General features: G+C 45.8%; 1 protein-coding gene across 2 annotated transcripts; it reads left to right on the forward strand.

Moving 5' to 3' along the window:
- Window positions 1-1,860: 1,860 nt before the first annotated feature.
- Window positions 1,861-19,459, forward strand: LOC144602295 (uncharacterized). 2 transcript variants are annotated; one of them, XM_078415218.1, is made up of 4 exons: window positions 1,861-2,455; window positions 6,255-6,359; window positions 11,689-11,778; window positions 14,228-19,459. In XM_078415218.1, the coding sequence occupies exons 1-4, from the start codon at window positions 2,032-2,034 to the stop codon at window positions 14,518-14,520; spliced, it is 912 nt and encodes a 303-aa protein (XP_078271344.1). In that variant the 5' UTR covers window positions 1,861-2,031; the 3' UTR covers window positions 14,521-19,459. The 2 variants fall into 2 exon arrangements, with proteins under 2 accessions (XP_078271344.1, XP_078271343.1); XM_078415217.1 differs by having other exon boundaries at window positions 1,863-2,455; window positions 11,686-11,778.
- Window positions 19,460-23,130: the final 3,671 nt, after the last annotated feature.

Here is a 23,130-nt window from a genome sequence, read left to right on the forward strand (position 1 = left end):
GGACAGCTCGCTCCGCTGGCAGACCAAAGAGCGTCTTTCACCGAGTTGATGACCTTCCAGCAGCACTCGATGTCAGTCTCTGAATGCGTCCCTGGGAACAGTCCGTAGATCACAGAGTCCTCTGTGACGGAGCTGCTCGGAGTAAATCGTGACAGGGACCACTGCAAACCTCTCCAGACTCTCTTTGCAAATCCACACTCTGTGAAGAGGTGGGCCACCGTCTCCTCTCCGTAGCAGCCGTCCCGAAGGCAGCGTGCGCTGGTAGTGAGGTTCTGGCGGTGCAGGAAGGATCTGACTGGGAGTGCTCCCCTCACCGCCAGCCAAGCCAGGTCTTGGTGCTCGTTGGTGAGTTCTGGCGATGAGGCATTTTGCCAGACAAGCTGGGCAGTCTGCTCTGGGAACCACGCCACAGGATCCATGGAGTCATTCCCCTGCAGGACGTTCCGTGCTGACCACTGCCCGATGGACTTGTGGTCAAAGGTGTTGGTCCGGAAGAACCTTTCCACGAGCGACAGATGGTGCGGCAATGTCCAGCTGACTGGCACATTGCGTGGCATGTGCGCCAGGCCCATCCTTCGCAACACCGGGGACAGGTAGAACCTCAGCAGGTAGTGGCACTTGGTGCCCATGTGCCTTGGCTCTACGCTCCGCCTGATGCAGCCACACATGAAGGTGGCCACCAGGATGAGGGCGACGTTGGGCACGCTTTTACCCCCGTTGTCTGCCGACTTGTGCATTGTGGCTCGTCGCACCCGGTCCATCGTCGACCCCCAGATACAGCGGAAGACGGCCCGGGTGATCCCCGTGCAGCAAGTACAAGCAGCACAGCAGCACCGAGAGCACCTCACACCTGATGACCAGATTTTTCCCTGTGAAGCTGCTTCCACAGCTCCAGCTTCTTCCCCACCTTGGCTATCCGCTCCAGCCAATTCTTGTCACACGCCTCAGCCTTCCCGAACCAGATCCCCAGCACCTTCAAGAAGTCAGGCTTGATGGTGAAGGGGATGGAAGATCGGTCGGGCCAGTTGCCAAAGAGCATGGCCTCGCTCTTCCTACGGTTTACCCTGGCCCCCGTGGCCGACTCAAACTGGTCGCAGACGCTGATCAGTCTGCGGACCGACCCTGGATCCGAGCAGAAGACGGCGACATCGTCCATGTACAGGGAGGCCTTGACCTGAGTGCCCCCACTGCCTGGCAATGTCATTCCTCTTATGCTCGCATCCTTCCTGATGGATTCGGCAAAGGGCTCAATACAACAGACGAACAAGACAGGGGAGAGAGGGCAGCCCTGCCTCACTCCAGACCTGACGGGGAAGCTGTCTGATTTCCACCCATTGATTTGGACTGCACTACAGATATTGGTGTAGAGCAGTTGTATCCACTTCCTGATTTCCACCACCACCACTCCTGGCAATATGCGTTCCAAGCACCCACCCCCTCCTGTGTAAAAAACTTGCCCCACACATTTCTTACCAACTTGCCCTCCCACCTTAAAGCTATGCCCTCTAGTCTTTGACATTTCTTCTTTGGGGAAAAAGGGCAATGCATGTCCATCAACGCCTTTCAAAATGTTATAAATTTATATCAGGTCTTTTCTACCTGCTGTCAACTTATTTGCAGGCAGCATTTTTAAAAGGTATATATATAGGCGATACAAAATACAAAGCAGATTGAAAAAGGCGAAACAAGATACAGAGCAGACTGCTTCCTGGTGCACGGCCTCAATCGCAGGAGCACGGAACCTTCATGAATCCTGAGCAGCTGTTGCTGAGGTCTGAGCGATTCCAATGTGTGTTTGTCCCAACTCTCTTGTGGACTTGACTAATCAGCGTTCGGCTGCAGTGTCGAGTCACCCACTGACGCATCCTCCCCAGCGCTGTGTAGAGGCGTGGACAAGCATCACTCACTCCTCCTCCACCACCACCACCACCATTATGCTCAATCCCTCCTTTGAGCTCGCGTCTTCTATCGGCGATCTTAATATTCTGTTTAAATCCTCAGTAAACTGAATGGTTAGTGGTGCCCTCGAGGATGGCAAGGAGAGCGAGCAAGAACTGGGGAGACCAGGAGATCAAAGGGTTGTTGTCCATTTGGAAAGACAGGTCCATCCAGGATCAGCTGGCCGGAACAGTCAGGAATAAAGACGTGTTCGTGAGGATTTCCAACAACCTGGAGGAACTGGGGATCAAACGCGACTGGAAGCAATGCCGAGCCAAAGTGAAGAACCTGAAATACGAATATAGGATCATGGTGAATCAGAGGAGATCCGGGAGGAGGTGCAAGTCCATGCGTTTCTACAATGAGATTGATGCGGTGTTGGGCTGCCGACGCCTCCAGGCCGAGAGGACACAGGACAGGACCTTCCTCAATGTGGTGATCAAAGAGGAAGAGGTGGAAGAGAGATTGCAGAAGGCAGCACCTGCTCAGACATCGTCCGCCTCCGAGGACGTTGCAGGTAATCTCTCAGACCAGTCTGCAAGCCAACGGGGAAAGAAAGATTCGTTGCACTATTTTTGGAATATGCCTCCTTTAAATCAAATTAATCCTGATCGTAAAATATTACAAAATGTAAGATTGCAGACGGTAACTTGGAAAATATCAAATATAGTTTTTAAGACGTCCGAGATTTTTAGGCTCTCCCTTCAGTGGTACTTACTGTCTGCACGCACACCTTGAGAATAGCTGGCAGTGTAATTAAATAACAATGTCAACACAGCACAACAGCGGCTATTTATTTTTTTAAAAAGCTCTCGTAGTAAAAACATTAACACCAAATTACTGCAACGAATCTTCACACCACAGAGCCTCTGTTTAACATTTCGGATACTCATCGAGTCACATGTCCACTTATCCTGAAAATATCCATATTTTCTAATATTCAAAGCACGGATTCCTTGAAGCTGTTTTACTGTGGTGGCTGCAGAGACAAGATTTGGGGAAATTGCAAACCAACGCTGCGTGATTTTCAATGTATTATTTTGGCCTGTTGCTTTTTTTTTGTGGCATTCGTGCAGATAACCAATAAGATTAGTTAATGTAAACGGATGGTGACCGATGGCCTTCCATCCCCTTGCGGGGGCTGTGCGTGTCGTTTGCCTCGGTAGGGGTCGAGCTGCCTGTCCGTGGGTGCGGGGGGAAGAGAGGGGAAGTTTTGTTGCCTCCATCACAGTGAGGGGGTGTTTGGAGTCACTGTGATGGATGTTTGTGTTGGGGTCGGGTGTCCTGTGTTCTTTTCTTTTTTGCTGTATTTTGTGTGACTGCTGAAATTTCGCTCGGTGTTGTGCCGAGTGACAATAAAGTGTTGTTATGTTATGTTATATGTTATGTTATGAATTGCCCCTAGTGTGGAGGGTATGAATGCGAAAGTAGGATAACATGGAACTAGTGTGAACGGATGGTCGGTGTGGACCAAGGGGCCTGTTTTCCCGCTGTATCTCTAAACTAAACTAAACTTACCTAAAATAGTTTAAACAAACTAAATTAAACAAATAGAATAAATAGCCATACTTTGCCTATATGTCCATTTGCTCCCTCATGCAGCAAATTCATGGATGGGGTCACAGAGTTTGTGTCTGCCATGTCTTCTGTGACGAAATGTAAATTTGTGTAGATACCCACCTGTGACCATCCATATGCTTCTTGTAGTCAGCTGCCTTAAGTGATTTAGTCTGTCCACTAACACAAACATGTCTGAAGAAGGGTCACAACCCTAAATGTTACTTATCCATGTTCTCCAGGGATGCTGCCCGACCCGCTGAGTTACTCCAGGACTTTCTGTCTTTTTTTTTTACACAAACAAGTAGCTGTGTTGCACTGCCCAGAATGTCTGATATCTCGGGGCGGCACAGTGGCACAGCAGTAGAGTTGCTGCCTCACAGAGCCAGAGACCTGGGTTTGATCCTGACTACGGGTGCTGTCTGTACGGAATTTGTACGTTCTCCCTGTGACCGCATATGTAGGATAAAACTAGTGTACAGGTGACCCTTGGTCGGTGCGAACTCGGTGGGCCGAAGGGCCTGTTTCCGCACTCTATTTCTAAAGTGTAACGTATAAAGTACAAAGTCGTACAAAGTCTATATTGAGCCACAGATCTTGTTCAGGATACTGGGAAAGGAATTACTATTCTTGCCCTCTATTTGGGAAAGGAAATCTGACTGAGGGTTTCTGTTCTTCATTGTTGTTTGCTGTGCCTGGTGATAATACAGATGTGTGATTGTGAAATGAGATGGGGAATTGGTTTCGGAGAACCTATTTAGGTTGAATTTTGCCACCAAAGGAAAATGGAATTCATTGGGTGAGCACCATTTTCCAATGGGATGAAGCGTTCATCTGATGAGGAGGTCAGATCTTTGCTCATTGGAGTTCAAGAATTGTAGGGCACCAGTTCCCACTGGAACTGTACCCCGATGTGTGAGGGAGACTAGAAAAGTGGCAGAAATGGTTAGAAACGATTTAGAGACATAATCTTTATGAAAATAGTATGATGACTGCACCGTGCTATAACTATTCTTCCTGTCTCCAAAAAGCCAAGGATTACTGGTCTTAATGACTACAAGCCTGTTGCACTAAGGTCTGTAATCATGAAAACCCTTGAAAGACGTGCTGGCCCACCTGAAAAATATAACAAACCCCCTGCTGGACCTCCTGCAGTTTGCATACCGGGCCAATAGATCAGTGGATGACGCAGTCAACCTAGGCCTATACTTCATCCTCCAGCACCTAAACTGCCAAGGGACCTATGCGAGGATTTTGTTTGTGGATTTTAGCTCTGCATTCAACACCATTGTGCCAGAGCTAATACACTCCAAACTCTCCCAGTTGACTGTGCCTGAACCCCTCTGTCAGTGGATCACCAATTTCCTGACAGACAGGAAGCAGCATGTGAAGCCGAGAAAGCACATCCCGGATCCGCAGACCCTCAGCATAGGAGCACCGTAAGGCTGCGTAATCTCCTCTCTCCTTTACTCTCTCTACACCAACGACTGCACCTCCCCAGACACCCCTGTCAAGCTTCTCAAGTTTGCGGATGACACAACCCTGATTGGACTGTTCCAGGATGGGGAGGAATCTGCCTACAGACAGGAAGCGACACAGCTGGCGTCCTGTTGCCATCGCAACAACCTGGAGCTCAATGCTCTTAAGACAGTGGAATTGATTGTAGACTTTAGGAGAGCTCCACCTCCCCTTCCCCCACTCACCATCAACAACACCACAGTCACATCTGTGGAGTCATTTAAGTTCCTTGGAGCCATCATCTCCAGGGACCTAAAATGAGAGGCCACCATCGACTCCACAGTCAAAAAGGCCCAACAGAGGATGTACTTCCTGCGGTAGCTGAGAAAACACAATCTGCCACAGGCAATGATGGTCCAGTTTTTTACTGCCATCATAGAGCCAGTCCTCACCTTCTCCATCATGGTCTGGTTTGGCTCAGCCACCAAGCATGACATCCAGAGGCTGCAGCGCATTGTTCGATCAGCTGAGAAGGTTGTTGGCTGCAAACTTCCCCCCATTGACGAACTATACACTGCAAGGGCCAAGAAGTGAGCGGGCAAGATCATCTCTGACCCCTCTCACCCTGAAAGCCGCCGCAGCCAGACAAGAAAAACTGCTTTTTTCCATGAACTCTACTCAACAGCCAAATGTCTGTAGGCTCCTTTTACTCTGGTATTTTATTTTATTCTTCACATGTTTAAATTATAATGTTTTATTTTTAATTGTCTATTGTATATCGTGTTGTTATTCATGCGAGCAAAGCATCAAGGCAAATTCCATGTCTGTATAAATACTTGGCTAATAACATTTATTTATTCAACTCCCAATCTCTCTGCCATAACTTAAAATTGGGAGAAAGACACTAATCTATATACTAAAACTCTTGTTTGTTTGTTCCTGAACTACAGCCAAAATGGTACACGATAGCGCAACAATTTTAGGCCCACCTTGCTCACTGTGGTCCCTTTGGTGCTAATGGAAGAAGTTTCATTGAAATCGGTGTTATATTTTTTAAGTTATTCACGTTTTAAAGTTTAAATCTATCTGAGGGAGGGAGGAGGGAGGAGGGAGGATAAGGGGTGTTGAGGGGGAGGGAGGGGGGAAGGGGAAGGAGGAACAAGGGGGGGAGGGGGGAGAAGGGTGGGGTGAGGGAGGAGAGGGTGCTGCACCAATGCAGGAGAGGTTTGGGTCCAACGGGTCCACTTGATCTAGTGGCCTTTAAATTTGCCCGAGCACTCACACATTGTTGTATGCCACAGTTACTGCCAGAGTTTCCTGTGCCCCACCTGCCGCCACCATCAGCAGGGATGAGGAAGAGGATGAAAATCGGCCTGAACCACAATCTGCAGCAGATGGTGTTACAGGTATGTGCAGTGTTTAGAGATGAATGTTTAAAGTAGGATTGGAAGCCAATGCCTACCCAGTGAAAGGGTGCTGCGACCGTAGTGCTGCGGCAGCACAGTGGCGCAGCGTTGGAGTCACTGCCTTACAGTGTCAGAGACCCGGGTTTAATTCTGACTACGGCTCTGTTTCCGTGCTGTATCTCTAAAGTGTAAGGCAAGTATATACTTCCTTAAATAGGGAGGACAAAATTGTACATACTACTCCAGAAATGGTCCTATCAAAAACCTGTACAGCTGTAGCAAGACTTCCAATGAAGGTCAATATTCCATTTACCTTCCTCATGAATTTCTGCACCTGTGCACCAGTTTCTGTTTCATGTACAAGGACACCCGCATCTTTCTGTAGAACAAAATTCTACCACCTCTCCTCTCTAACCTCGCATTTCCACGTATTATATTCAATTTACCAATTCTTACCTCACTCAGTTAACCTAGCTGTAACCAATTTCAGACACAGTGTGCTTTCCCACCTATCACTATATCATCAGTAAAATGGCCACAGAACATTCAGTCCCACCATCTAGGTTATGTATAGATTGTAAATGGTAATTTTTAGGTTGGCATGCAGTAACTGTGGAATGATGCAAGGATCAATATTGGAACTGAAACTAACCTATTTACCCCTTATTTTCTGTGAGTTAACCAGTCCTCTGTCGATGCTAATATATCATCATCATATTTCAACTCCTATGTGCAATAAGATTGGGCATCATATTCTTCCTAAAATGTGGTGTCCAAAGTATTCCAATTGTAGCCAGTTTAGAGTTGCATGTAGATATCCAGTTCTAGAGTTCTACAGCACGGAAACAGGCTTTTCGGCCTGACTTGTTGACCCAACTCCAGCACTTTGTGTCCTGATGCTGGTTTACACAAAGGATCAACTCAACGGGCCAGGCAGCATTCTCTGGAGAACATAGACAGATATGTTGCCTGACCTGCTGAGTTACTCAAGCATTTTGTGTCATTTTACTTATATGGCTTTTTGATCCAGTCAATCATTGCTTTGACAGCAAATCATTGACCAGTGAGAAGGTAGCAAACACATAAATTCTTTGCTTGTAAATTTTTGTTCTATAAAATAAAGTGGAATGGAAAGTATATACAGTGCCCTCCATAATGTTTGGGACAAGAAGCCATCATTTATTTATTTGCCTCTGTACTCTACAATTTGAGATTTGTAATAGAAAACATGTGGTTAAAGTGCGCATTGTTAGATTTTATTACAGGGTATTTTTTATACATTTTGGTTTCACCATGTAGAAATTATAGCTGTGTTTATACATAGTCCCCCCCATTTCAGGGCACCGTAATGTTTGGGACACATGGCTTCACAGGTGTATGTAATTGCTCAGGTGTGTTTAAATGCCTCCTTAATGCAGCTCTCAGCAGCTAGTCTTTCCTCCAGTCTTTCCACCACATTTGGAAACTTTTATTACTGTTTACAAACATGAATGAATGAATGAATAAATTTATTGGCCAAGTATGCATATACAAGGAATGTGCCTTGGTGGTCCGCTCACAAATGACAACACAAACATACAGTTAACAATTTAGAATAAAGCATAAAAACATCAAAACAATAAGGATACAACATTACGGTCTAAACATGTGGGTGAAAATAAACCTGAGCAAAAAAGAGACCACAGGCTTTGGTTATTGAGTAGAACTATCACTCGTGGAAAAAAGCTGTTTTTGTGTCTGGCAGTGGCTGCTTTGACAGTCCGGAGTCGCCTTCCAGAGGGAAGTGTTTCGAAGAATTTGTGGCCAGGGTGAGAGGTGTCAGAGATGATCTTGCCCACGCGCTTCCTGGCCCTTGCAGTGTACAGTTTGTCAATGGGGGGAAGGTTGCAGCCAACAACCTTTTCAGCTGTGCAAACGATCCGTTGAGCCTCCGGATGTCGTGCTTGGTGGCTTGGTGGCTGAGCCAAACCAGACCATGATGGAGAAGGTGAGGACGGACTCAATGATAGCAGTATAAAATTGGACCATCATTGCCTGTGGCAGATTGTGTTTCTTCCGTTGCTGCAGGAAGTACAACCTTTGTTGGGCCTTTTTGACTGTGGAGTCGATGGTGGCCCCCCATTTAAGGTCGCTGGAGATGATGGTTCCAAGGAACTTAAATGACTCCACAGATGTGACTATGGTGATGTTGATGGTGAGTGGAGGGAGGGGAGGGGGATCTCTTCGAAAGTCTACAATTAGTTCCACTGTCTTGAGAGCATTGAGCTCCAGGTTGCGATGGCACCAGGACGCCAGCTGTGTCACTTCCCATCTGTAGGCAGATTCCTCCCCATCCTGGATCAGTCCAATCAGGGTAGTGTCATCCGCAAACTTGAGGAGCTTGACAGAGGAGTCTGTGGAGGTGCAGTCGTTGGTGTAGAGAGAGTGAAGGAGAGGGGAGAGTACGCAGCCTTGCGGAGCTCCTATGCTGAGGGTCTGCGGGTCGAGATGTGCTTTCCCAGCCTCACGTGCTGCTTCCTGTCCGTCAGGAAGTTGATGATCCACTGACAGAGGGATTCAGGCACAGTCAGCTGGGAGAGTTTGTAGTGTAGTAGCTCTGGCACAATGGTGTTAAAAGCAGAGCTAAAGTCCACAAACAGAATCCTGGCATAGGTCCCCTTGTGGTCTAGGTGCTGGAGGATGAAGTGCAGGCCTAGACTGACTGCGTCGTCCACCGATTGGCCCTATATGCAAACTGCAGGGGGTCCAGCAGGGGGTTTATGATGTTTTTCAGCTGGGCCAGCACAAGTCTTTCAAAGGTCTTCATGACTACAAAGGTAAGTGCGACAGGCCTGTAGTCATTAAGACCAGTGATCCTTGTCTTTTTGAGTACAGGGACAATAGTGGAGACCTTGAAGCAGGCAGGGACAGTGCAGGTTTGCAGGGACTGGTTGAAAATGTCTGTGTAGATCGGTGCCAGTTGTTCGGCACATGAGGACCAAAGTTGTGCCAATGAAAGTCAAAGAAGCCATTATGAGTCTGAGAAACAAGAATAAAACTGTTAGAGACATCAGCCAAACTTTAAGCTTACCAAAATCAACTGTTTGGAACGTCATTAAGAAGAAAGGGAGCACTGGTGAGCTTACTAATTGCAAAGGGACTGGCTGGCCAAGGAAGATATCCACAGCTGATGACTGAAGAATTCTCTCTATAATAAAGAAAAATCCCCAAACACCTGTCCGACAGATCAGAAACACTCTCCAGGAGTCAGGTATGATTTTGTCAATGTCTGCAGAAGACTCCATGAACAGAAATACAGAGGCTACATTGCAAGATGCAAACCGCTGGTTAGCTGCAAAAATAGTATGGCCAGGTTACAGTTTGCCAAGAAGTACTTAAAAGAGCAATCACAGTTCTGGAAAAAAGGTCTTGTGGACAGATGAGACGAAGATTAACTTATATCAGAGTGACGGCGAGCAAAGTATGGAGGAGAGAAGGAACTGCCCAAGATCCAAAGCATACCACCCCATCTGTGAAACACGGTGGTGGGGGTGTTATGGCCTGGACATTTATGGCTGCTGAAGGTACTGGGTCACTGATCTTCATTGATGATACAACTGCTGATGGTGGTAGCATAATGAACTCTGAAGTGTATAGACACATCCTATCTGCTCAAGTTCAAACAAATGCCTCAAAACTCATTGGCCGGCGGTTCATTCTGCAGCAAGACAATGATCCCAAACATACTGCTAAAGCAACAAAGGAGTTTTTCAAAGCTAAAAAATCGTGAATTCTTGAGTGGCCAAGTCAATCACCTGATCTGAACCCAATTGAGCATGACTTTTATACGCTGAAGAGTAAACTGAAGGGGACTAGCCCCCAAAACAAGCATAAGCTAAAGATGGCTGCAATACAGGCCTGGCAGAGCATCACCAGAGAAGACACCCAGCAACTGGTGATGTCCATGAATCATAGATTTCAAGCAATCATTGCATGCAAAGGATATGGAACAAAATACTAAACAGGACTACTTTTGTTTACATGAGATTGCTGTGTTCCAAACATTATGGTGCCCTGAAATGGGGGGACTATGTATAAACACTACTGTAATTTCTACATGGTGAAACCAAAATGTATAAAAATGGCCTTTATTAAAATCTGACAGTGTGCACTTTAACCACATGTTATTATTTTCTATTACAAATCTCAAATTATGGAGTACAGAGGCAAATAAATAAATGATGGGTCTTTGTCTCAAATATTATGGAGGGCACTACATTGAAGTGAAATGCAAAGGAGAAATACTATAACAGTGCTTTGGCCTTCAAGCTTAGAACCAAAGCTAAATTTATGGAATGTAATCGATATCGGGAGTGGATTAGAATTTGCTGTTTGGAATGTGAGTTTAGGAAGAGTTGAAGGCAGAATTGCTGTTCCTTTAATGAAACGCTAGACCAAGTGGACCCGTTGGGCCCAAACCTCTCCTGCATTGGTGTAAGACCCTCTCCTCCCCCACTCCCCCATTCCCCCCTCCTCCTCCCTCCCTCTTCCCCCCTCCCTCCCCCCTTCCACCCCTCCCCCCCACTCCATCCCCCTCAATCTCCCTTATCCTCCCCCTCCCTCCCTAGGAGATGGATTTAAACTTAAAAATGTGAATAACTTAAAAAATATAACACCGATTTCAATGAAACTTCTTCCATTAGCACCAAAGGGACAACGGTGAGTAAGGTGGGCGTATAATTGTCGCGCTATCGTGTACCGTTTTGGCTGTAGTTCAGGAACAAAAACAAACAAACAAGACTTTTAGTATATAGATATAACACCTTCAAAGTAGGCCACAATATTAATTCAATTTAAGGCAGCACAGTGGCGCAGCTGGTAAAGCTGCTACCTCACATCGCCAGAGTGTGCGATGGTTCAGATCCTGACCCCAGGCACTGTCTGTGTGGGGTTGGCACTTTCTCCATGTGACCGCGTGGGTTTCCTCTGGGTGCTCCAATTTCCTCCCACATCCCAAAGACATGCAGATTTGTGGGTTAATTGTCCTTTGTAAATTGCACATAGTATGTAGGGAGTGGGCGAGAAAGTGGGACAGCGTAGAACTGGTGTGATCCATGGTCGGCATGGACCCAGTGGGTCGAAGGGCCTTTGTCTATTCTGTATCTCTAAACAAAACTAAACTTTGTTGAGTTTTTGGATCACGTTGTGGCTGAATCTATAAAATTCTAGATCAATGGCATTAGATACTCATGAGATTCTTTCAAGGAGAATAGTTTGGTTGGCTACTGTTGTGTTGTAATGGGACTGGATAATTTATTGCTGCAACTTATCTTGATTCCTTATTTAGCAGAAACAGAAGCTCTGGCAGAAGAGGAAAAGATTAGCACAAGCTCGGAGGACGCTGGCACTACTAGTAGGAAGAGGACGTCACCTGAGAAGGGTGGGTACCTGAAAAATGATCGCTCTTATGAATAAACGGCCAAAAATTACTGGTAGTAAGATAGTAACCATATCCGTAACCTCTTACTTCCCTCAGTAGTTCTCTCCAATTATTTCCACCCCATAATCTTGGTGTACCACATGGACGGACGTTCTGTCTCTGGTCTGGCAGTCCGAGCTGCTCTTCCTCCACCAACTCCTAGACATTGTCACGTCTTCGCCTTGAGCAGTGCTGGGGCTCTAAGGGCAATAAGCCATGGCCAGAGATTCTATTCTAAATTGGGGTTAAAGCCGCTATGACTTGTAAATTGTCTCAAAACTAAACACCAAGACTACAGAATGAGGCACACAGCCATTGAAATCAGTAGATACCTGTGGTCACCTGTGGTCGGTGATCTCAGCTAAAGATGCAGCAAATCCAACAACTCTCCTGAGTGTAAGGGGTTTCTGCGCCGAGCTTTCGCCCGACCTAAGGTCCCCGTGCCTTGCTCTGATCCCTTGACCAGGCCGCGCACACTGGTTCCCCGTGAGTGGTTCGACCCACTCACCCCCTACGGTTCTAGACACAGGAGCGTTTATAGTGCAGAAAAATTCAACCAGACCAGATTTGAAGACCAGGGTTTAAATGGAAAAGGCTTTTATTGAGCGCTTGGGACTATTGTCCATGAATACTTTTACACAGTTCAAAAGACATATGCATAACTACACGAATACTTTTACACAGTTCTAAAAGACATATGCATAACTACACGAATACTTAGACACAGTTCTATTAGACATATACTTGACTGTAAGATGGGGAACGTACGACACATCGCAAAATTGACCAACACATATTCATTTACACACCCACGTTTATTCAAACCACCCTCCCCTCTACACTAAACTATGTCCAGGATGTGCAGGATCGGGGTACATGCTCACCATGGGGCTATTACTGGGGTTACTGGCTGTTCGTGCTGCTTCTCCGCTGCTTTCCGTGAGGGTCGTGCTTGTCCCTGAGTTTCTTCCTTCCGTTTCTTGCGTTCCTGGCCAGTCGTTGCGAGCGTTGCTGTCCCTGCTGCGAGCGTGTCTTTCTTGCCTGTCTTTTCGTCTTCCTCCTGGCTTGCGTTCCTTGCAGGTTTTCTTGCAGGTTTCTTCTTGAGTTTAAAACCCAAATGTCATGGCCAGTTATACTATTCTGGCCCGTCCTATCTCCCGCCAGATCTCGGGATCTCTTTGTTTAAAAGATATGTATTGAGTTTTCTCTCTGATCTGCGTTATGTCCGGGGGTACCGGTGATGGCCAGACGGTGTTAATTGGTATTTCGTTGCGAGGTGATGGGTTTAACTGGTTTCCCATCACCTACCAGGTAGTTTTCTATGGGCTATTGTGCCCCCTTAATGAGATTAACTGTGTAGGTCGGCTTGGGGCATTGTGAGTATGCTGATGTCAGCGCCCCAGTATCTGGACTTCGACCTGGTTTCGCAGGTTTCTGCATGGCCAATATCCATCCATTGTTCTGGCCGTGGCTTTGCAGAAACTTAGAGACTGGGCTGTAAGGTTTTTGCTTTTGTGGCTGGTCACGAAGTCCTGCGGCCATCTTAGGACCCACGGATTGTGACATCCCTTGGTAAACTGACCGCAGCCTTTCTCCGCTATCAGCCCCAGTCTCCCGTTTAAAATGTCCAAACTGCAGCTCTTTGGTTTGGTGTTGCTTGCAGAATGAGGGAAAACTTCTCAAATCTTACATGAGTCCCAGTGAGTTAAGGCGAGAAAAATTATATAAATTAATCTTATGGATACTTTGCCCTAATTTTTGATTGATTGAATGATACAACATAGAATCAAGCCCTTTGGCCCACCGAGTCAACGTCCATCACCGTTTCACACCAGTTCTAAATGTTTCTATCTCCAGTGTACCAGAAATGTAACTGGGTCATCTAAGTAAGCACTGTAGCCACAATGGCAAAGTTTATTTTAGTTTAGAGATGCAGCATGGAACAGGCCCATCAAGTTCACACCGACGTGAGGTGTGATCTCATTGAAATGTGCCGAATAATGAAAGGCTTCAACAGAGTGGACGTGGAGAGGATGTTTCCAGTAGTGGGAGAGTCTAGGACCAGCGAGCACAGCTTCACAATAAAAGGACATGCCTTTAGAATGGAGATGACAAGGAATTTCTTTAGCCAGAGAGTGGTGAAACTATGGAATTCATGGCCACAGTCGGCTGTGGAGGTCATGTCATTGGGTGCTTTTTAAGTGGAGATTGATATGATCTTGATTAAAAAGAGTGTCAAAGGTTATGGGGAAAAGGCAGGGGAATGTGATTGAGAAGGGACAATATAACGGGCATAAATGAATGGTGGAACAGACTCGATGGGCTGAATGGCCTAATGGTCTTTTGTTCTTGTATTTCTGCAAGTCCATCCTCCCAAGTAGTCTGACTGCTAACTTTTGTCCTTTTGTAGATTGCTTGATGCCAAAAAAGAGGATGAAGGTGAAGCGTGGAACCATGTTTCAGAGACACATTGGGACCATTATCAACACCTTCATGGACTATCAGACGAAGGCCGAGGAGAGGTTCTACAAATGGGAAGAGGAGCGACGACGGGAGGAGCGAGAGCATGAGCTGCGGATTATCCAATTGTTGCTCGATCACTCCAGGTCCTCGATGATTCAGACGCCTCAGACTCCAGATTATATGCGATCACTGCACAACCACAACACCCACATATTCACACCTTCTCCCTCAAACAATTAATATTTGTTTTCTACTGAATATCCCATGGTTTGTGGTGCTCTGCTCTGTTTGCGCTATTTTGGCCAGGAGTGGTTATGATGCAGTTTTTACCTCCACGGGATCCCAGGTTAAAGAAGTGGAGGGGATAGAGATCTGGTCAACTTGAAGATGTGGTCCCTTGGTAAATTACTATCCATGTACACTCACTGAACTCATCTATCTTTGAGTGTTTCAACAAACTTCTAGCTAGACCAGGGAAGAGGAATCCAAATTCCTGTGGCTGATTCTCCAGGTCACTGTTCTATCTAAAAGAACATGTCGGGGGGGGGAAGGAGGTCAAAATTGGGCACAGATGAAAGAAGCCCCCTGCTAATTGAAGATCCTGCTGACATTTGCTGCTCACGATCGTACACAAACGATTGGACTGGGTACCAGGAAGCTACAATTCTGGCACAAAACTGCAGTCGAGAGAGGAAAGAAAGTTTAATTATAAAGGCCAACAGTGGCGGTCAAAAGCATTTAAAAGAAAAGGATTCGTAACAACCATAAATCCCCCCTTGAAATATTTATGTATTTTTAGTTGCCTTTACAATGCCACAGTTCTTGTTTTTCTTGGCTAAAAAGTTCCCAGCTGGTTGCGACTGAACACAAAGTACTGGAGAAACTCAGCGGGTCAGGCAGCATCTGTGGAGGGAACGGACAGTCGATGTTTCAGGTGGGGGCCCTTCTTCGCCTGTTCATTTACCTCCACAGATGCTGCCTGACCTGCCGAGTTTCTCCAGTACTTTGTGCTTTGCTGAAGGTTCCAGCATCTGCAGTTCCTCATTTCTCCATTTGACTGCTACGGACGTCTGATGTTGTGGTTTTCAATTGCACAGGAGAAGCAGGGCAATGATCAGACCTTCAAAGGAGGTTAAGTGATGTTTATTTCAGGCCAAACCAGCTTGTCACTTGTTCACTGGGTAAACCATTAAGTGTTATTTTTGCTGTATCAGAATGCTCGCGCCTCAGGTTGGAGACAGTACCCCTGATAACCCACTGGGTAAATTATGAGATATGGTGCTAGAAGGGAATTGTAATGCCCAGTTTTGATTTCCAATAGCAAGTTTGACAACCTCAGCATAAGTATTTTTGGAAAATACTTATTGAAAATAAGTACTTAATTCCAATACTTTTAAAATGTTGGTAATGAACTTGATGTCACCCTGTATGAGAAATAATCAATGTATCCAATGCCTGTAAGTGGTTTTGCATTGGGTGGTTGTTACAATTGGTGAATGATGTAATAGATTAACAGAGAACATGGCCATCAGTTAATTTCATTGCCCCCATTCCTTTCCCATATCCTTGCGGTCTTCTCTCCTTCAGGTATTATAGATAATAGACAATAGGTGCAGGAGGAAGCCATTCAGCCCTTCGAGCCAGCACCGCCATTCAATGTGATCATGGCTGATCATTCTCAATCAGTACCCTGTTCCTGCCTTCTCCCCATACCCCCTGACTCCGCTATCCTTAAGAGCTCTATCTAGCTCTCTCTTGAATGCATTCAGAGAATTGGCCTCCACTGCCTTCTGAGGCAGAGAATTCCACAGATTCACAACTCTCTGACTGAAAAAGTTTTTCCTCATCTCTGTTTTAAATGGCCTACCCCTTATTCTTAAACTGTGGCCCCTTGTTTTGGACTCCCCCAACATTGGGAACATGTTTCCTGCCTCTAACGTGTCCAACCCCTTAATAATCTTATACGTTTCGATAAGATCCCCTCTCATCCTTCTAAATTCCAGTGTATACAAGCCGAGTCGCTCCAGTCTTTCAACATATGACAGTTCCGCCATTCCTGGAATTAACCTAGTAAACCTACGCTGCACGCCCTCAATAGCAAGAATATCCTTCCTCAAATTTGGAGACCAAAACTGCACACAGTACTCCAGGTGCGGTCTCACTGGGGCCTTGTACAACTGTAGAAGGACCTCTTTGCTCCTTTAATCAACTCCCCTTGTTATGAAGGCCAACATTCCATTGGCTTTCTTCAATGCCTGCTGTACCTGCATGCTTCCTTTCAGTGACTGATGCACTAGGACACCCAGATCAAGTCAAGTCAAGTCAAATTTATTTGTCACATACACATACACGATGTGCAGTGAAATGAAAGTGGCAATGCCTGCGGGTTGTGCACAAAAAGAATTACAGTTACAGCATATAAATAAAGTTAATAAGTTACTATTAGTGTCGACAAAAATTTAGTCTCTGGGGTTATAAAAGTTGACAGTCCTGATGGCCTGTGGGAAGAAGCTCCGTCTCATCCTCTCCGTTTTCACAGCGTGACAGCGGAGGCGTTTGCCTGATCGTAGCATCTGGAACAGTCCGTTACTGGGGTGGCAGGGGTCCCTCATGATCTTGCTTGCTGTGGATCTGCACCTCCTGATGTATAGGTCCTGCAGGGGGATGAGTGTAGTTCCCATGGTGCGTTCTGCCGAACGCACTACTCTCTGCAGGGCCATCCTGTCCTGGGCAGAGCTGTTCCCAAACCAGACTGTAATGTTGCCGGACAGGATGCTCTCTACAGCCCCAGAGTAGAAGCAATGAAGGATGCTCAGAGACACTCTGAATTTCCTCAGTTGTCTAAGGTGGTAAAGGCACTGCTTAGCCTTACCCACCAGTGCGGTAATGTGCGTTACCCACGTCAGATCCTCTGCGATGCAGACTCCCAAGTATTTAAAACTGCTCACCCTATCCACAATAGACCCATTTATCTCCAGTGGCGTGTACGTCCTTGGATGTTTAGCCCTTCTGAAGTCCACAATCAGCTCCTTTGTTTTAGTGACATTCAAGAGGAGGCTATTGTCCTGACACCAGAGTGCCAGATCAGCCACCTCCTCCCGGTAGGCCTTCTCATCGTTGTTGGAGATCCGGCCCACCACCACAGTGTCATCAGCAAACTTGATGATGGAGTTTGAGCTGAACCTGGCCCCACAGTCATGTGTGTACAGGGAGTACAGTAGGGGGCTAAGGACGCAGCCCTGGGGGGTCCTATGTTCAGGGTGAGGGAGCTAGATGTGTGTTCCCCCATCCTGACCACTTGGGGCCTGGCAGTGAGAAAGTCCAGGACCCAGGCACACAGAGGGGGTGCTAAGCCCCAGTTCCCGCAGTTTCTCAACCAGTCTGCTGGGGACTATTGTGTTGAATGCTGAACTAAAGTCAATGAACAGCATCCTCACATAGCCCCCCTGGTTGTCCAGATGAGAGGGAGCGGTGTGTAGAACCTGGGAGACCGCATCATCCGTGGACCTGTTCGGACGGTATGCGAACTGTAGTGGGTCCATGTTGCGAGGAAGGAGGGCGCAGATGTGCTTCTTGACTAGCCTCTCAAAGCATTTCATGACAACCGAGGTGAGGGCCACCGGTCGGTAGTCATTTAAACACGCTGGAGAGGCATTCTCCAGATCTCGTTGTACTTCCCCTTTTCCTAACTTGACACCATTCAGATAATACTCTGCCTTCTTATTCTTACCAGTATTGATCCAGTTCCTTTTTGGGAGCTATTGACGAGTCAAAGCATCTAAAAGAAAAGGTTTGGTAAGAACTATAAAGTCTCCCTTGAAATATTTGTCTTTTCAGTTGCCTTCACACTGCCACAGTTCTTGCTTTTTTTGGTTGAAAAGTTCCCAACACCCATCTTCACATGATGAGGAAACGCCTTCCAAAGCTAAGTGTTTGTTGCATAACGATTTTGACGATTTTGTTGCTGTCACATTCAGTATGTGGCACCAGGACTGTGTCCATTCAGCCATTGTAAGCATTTCCTCTTTTTCCACTCTTGTCTTAAACCCTTCCTTATTTTAATGCCATTCTACAAATTTGTTCCCATTGCATTTTCTGCTTTTCTGCATTAGGGCAAAAACCAAATGTCTCCAGTAACTGTAATCTCTTATCCATGCACCCATTCTTCTCCAAATCCTTGTGTCCTTTGTAAAATGTGGTGCACAGGAATAACTACAGTGTTCCAGTGGGTCATGTATTATCGTTGTAAATTGGATTAGTGCAAGCTCCTAGCTTACTCCATGCTTCGAGTTGGAACAACTACCCGTATAAATCAGGCAATGTACTACACGGTTACTGGCACCAGCACATCAGTCAATGGATGAAAACTGGAAAAGAGAGGAGGTTCACAATAGCTGCTTTCAGTAAATTGACCTAAGTATTTAATTTAATTTATTTGTAAACAGGATGTAGACATTGCTGGCAATGACAGCATTTATCCTCCAAACCTAATGGATCCTGAACTGAGGCAGTTGGGATTCAACCACAGTGGGAGTTTGGAGTTACAAATAGGTCGGTTTTGGTAACAGCAGATTTCATGGTCTGAAGGGCATTCGTGAACCAGAGGTTTTTAGAACAATCTCCGACACAATACTTAATTAACTTTTAAAAATAATTCACTCAATCATCATCACTGCAGGTAATGTCATGAACTATTAACGAATGATAACTCACGAGCTGTTAGGATAAGTGCGATTTATAGAGTCAAGAGTGCACAGAAACAGGCCCTTCGGTCCAACTCATTTTATGCCAACCAAGATGCCCCATCTATCTCGTCTCATTTGGGAGATTCCTTCATTATATTATCTTAGGACCAAGCAACTGAGGTACTTGGTCTCAATTTCCAGACTTTGATTAATAAATACATGAAAGCTATATAAATTAGATCAATCACACTGCACTTTTGAGCATCATTGCCTGTAATGATACGGTAACTTGACAGTGTATTGCAAGAGCCAGCCTTGTGTATATGTTAAGTGATGCTGTGTCCGTGAGATCTTTCATTGGAATGCTATCCCTCATGCTGTAACAAAAATAATGAAAATGGCAAAACTAGCCATCTTCTGTTTTATTAAAAATTAATTAAATGTTAAAATATCCAATGTACCAGAAACTTAACTGGATCATCCAATTAAGCACTGTGGCTCAAGTGGCAAAGTTTAGTTCAGTTTAAAGATACAGCATGGAAACTGACCGTTCAGCCCATCGAGTCCACACTGACCATAAATCATCTGTTCACAGACTAGGTCTGTTATCCCAGTTCCTCAACCACTCTGCAATTTACAGAGACCAATTAACCTACAAATCCGCACTTCTTTGGGATGTGGGAGGAAACCGGAGCACCCGGAGGAAGTCCATGCAGTCACAGGGAGAACGTGCAAACCTCACACAAACATCACCCCGAGGTCAGGATTGAACCCAGATCTCTGGCGCGGCACCACCAGCTGCTTCACTCTGCCGCTCTGTTGAGGTTGGTTATTTTGCAACAAATGATTTATAATCTGACATTCCTTATCCCGCTGTCACAGCAAGAGTGTGAAAGAGTTTTTTCCGCTTGCCTGGATGTATTAAGTTGTAACAAAAACTTACTGAATTTTGCCCAATGGGAAGATTTTCATCAGATGGAATGCAGCTTCAAGAAGAGTGCAACCACCTCCAGGTAATTAAGGACAGGCCTTAGCAATTAAGGAACCACTGAAGAGGCCTTAGGACCTAAGGAGCCATCCCCAGGGCAACAAGGGGAGGGCATTGCCAACACCAGCCACACTTATAAATTAAGGACAAGCAAAATGTCTCAATGAGTTGCTGCTAACAGATACATTTAGTCAATTCAGTTTGTGCCCTAATCACTGCTTAAGTGGCACTGATTTGCTTGAGTGTAGAATTAAAATATGAATCATTGCATTTAATTGCATCAAAACATTAGTATTAAAGTAGGGAAACGGGTGAAGATTGCAGCATTCCGTGACATCAACACCCACAATAAAATAGAAATAGCTTCAGCTGAGAGCAATATTGGCTGAATAATTAATATCTCATCTACAAGACAGCACCTCCAACAATGCAGCGCTGAGTGTTGATCTACATTATGTGTGTAATGTCTGTGGCTCCATTGTGACTAGCACAATAAAGAGTCGTCCGACACCCATGAGATCTGCGTGTAGTCCAACTCTATTTTAATGAAAAGCCTGGCCTCCAGAGGGCGCTCGCATTTACATGTTGATGATGAATACAAACCTTGCATACATTACAATGTGTACACATCTTGGGTTGGATTCAAAGGGCTGAGTAAATCGGGTCTGCTGAATTAATCCGTAGAGAAACAAGAAAACGCAGATGCTGTTTGAAGAAAAGTGCTATGACCTGAAATGACGCCTGCCCATGTCCTCCGCAGATGCTGCCTGACCCACTACTCCAGCACTTTTTGTGTGCTAATTTGGATGATACACAATAAAGGTTCAGCCGAATTTACTGTTACTGAAACAGCCCATGGGTAACCCAGCGGCTGTTAAAGTCCCATAAAGGTTGTGATCTTCAATTGCATGGTTCAGAGAGCAGTGTTGGGGTGGTCTAAGTCATACTGCACACTGCCAATATCAGTGTTGTAGTACACTATTCATACAACTAGGCACTTGCATTGTAGCTGTAGCCATAGCAAAGTGCTCTGAAAGGGACCCACTGCCACACAAACAACAATCTTCCAGCTACTGAATTAGGCGATGTAGTGAATGGGTGTAGAAAGAAGGAACTGTTTACAAAAAAAGGACACAAAATGATGGAGAAACTCAGTGGGTCAGGCAGCATCTCTGGACAACATGGATAAGTGACATTTCAAGTCGTGAACCTTCTTCAGACTGTCTGAGTGTCAGTGTGTAGTTGTCTGAGATGGGTTGTGATCTAGGATGCTCCAAATGGTTTGGCTGAGCCTTTATTCTGTATCATCTAGAACAGACAACAGCACACTTATTCCCTGATCTACTCTTGATAATGAATGATCAATATGACAGTTTACTAAGATTTATACAAATATTATTTTATTTTATTAATCTGCAAGAATGAAAACGGGGTGAGCAGCACCTACCAATTCAGGGCAATTGAGAGGAAGCTTATGTGGTCACCAGGGGAAACTCTACACTGGCAGCAGTGAGGATCAGGATTGACCCTGGAATTGCAGAATCGATAAGACAGCAATTTTGTCATTGAGTAGAACTCGACATGCTGGAATAACTCAACAAGTCAGGCGGCATCTGTGAAGGACATGAATAGGTGATATTTCAGGTTGGGACCCTTCTTCAGACCACCAATATTTGGACCACAAGCACCAACCTCTCATATTTACATTCTGCCTTATTGTAGTGTAATGTACTCCCTGACTATTGTACTGTGACTGTAGAACTACTAGTTTAACAGCATATAATTGTGTCAGATACAGTTTAAAGAATATTTTGCACCGTGAAAGTGCTGAGAAAGTACGGCACAGCAGTAGAGTTACTGCCTTACAGCGCCAAATATATGGGTTCGATCCTGATTACGGTTGCTGTCTGGAGTTTGTACATTTTCCCCGTGATAGGGTTGGTTTTCTCCGAGTTATCCGGTTTCTTACCACACTCCAAAGATGTACAGGTTTGTAAGTTAATTGGTTTCGCTAAAAATTGTAAATTGTCCCTAGTGTGTAGGATAGTGCTAGTGTACGGGGTGATCACTGGTCGGCACGGACTCCTTCGGCTGAAGGGCCTATTTCTGCTTTGTATCTCAAACTAAAACACAATATAACTAGTCAAAGCTTATTAAGAAAGTTGATCTAAGACTGAGTGTCAGAATGCCAGTGACAGGAAACATTAGTTCTTTGCTGGCTGCTTTAGTCCAGCCAGACAGTCCAAGGTCATTTGGATAAGAATATTTGGCACAAGACAGTTAATTTGGTTTATGTCATTGAAAACAGGGAGATAGGGTAAGGAGACACTCGATGGATGGGAACAATAAGTCACGTATGTCTCAAGCTTGGAATCTGGTTGGGAGAACAAGACATCCTGCTCTGATCTACATGGAGGGTGTTGAGAACATCAAAAGACACAAAGTGCTGGAGCACTCAGCGGGTCAGAAACATCTCTGGAGAGCGTGGATAGGTGAGGTTACGGGTCGGAACCCTTCCTCAGGACAGAGATGCGTCCTTATCGCTGAGTTACTCCAGCGCTTTATTTTTTTTTGTTGTAAAACAGCATCTGCAGTTCCCTATTTCCGCATGTTGAGAACATAATGCAGGCAGGTTACCGGTCTACTGGCAATATTTATATGCTTTCAATTACGGTTTTACTTTAGTTTTCGTTGTCTTGTTAGAGATTCAGCATGGAAACAGGCCCTTCAGCCCACTGAGTCCACGCTGACCATCGATCACCTAGTTCTATGTTATCCCACTTTCACAGCCACTCCCCAGACACGAGGGGGTAATTTACAAAGGGGGCCAATTAGCTCACAACCCTGCACGTCTTTGGCATGTGAGCGGAAACGGGAGCATCTGGAGACAACCAACACAGTTACAGAGAGAACGTGCAAACTCTACACAGAAAGCTCCCGAGGTCAGGTTTGAACCCAGGTCTCTAGCCCCCTCCCCTCCCCTCCACATACAACCCCCCCCTCCACATACAACCCCCCCTCCACATACAACCCCCTCCCCTCCCCATACAGCCCCCTCCCATCCACTCCACATACAACCCCCCCTCCACATACAACCCCCCCTCCACATACAACCCCCTCCCCATTACACCCTTCTTCCCTCGTCATACATCCGTCTCCGCCCCCGGGAAGGACCAG

This window comes from Rhinoraja longicauda, chromosome 18 (genome assembly GCF_053455715.1).
Source record: "Rhinoraja longicauda isolate Sanriku21f chromosome 18, sRhiLon1.1, whole genome shotgun sequence".
NCBI lineage: Eukaryota > Metazoa > Chordata > Chondrichthyes > Rajiformes > Arhynchobatidae > Rhinoraja > Rhinoraja longicauda.

Bases quoted from the DNA above. Each gene is read 5' to 3' on its own strand.
- LOC144602295 (XM_078415217.1), top strand. From the start codon at position 2,032: ATGGCAAGGAGAGCGAGCAAGAACTGGGGAGACCAGGAGATCAAAGGG. The intron at 6,360-11,685 runs GTATGTGCAGTG...TTCCTTATTTAG, and splicing joins TGCAGCAGATGGTGTTACAG to CAGAAACAGAAGCTCTGGCA. The intron at 11,779-14,227 runs GTGGGTACCTGA...GTCCTTTTGTAG, and splicing joins GAGGACGTCACCTGAGAAGG to ATTGCTTGATGCCAAAAAAG.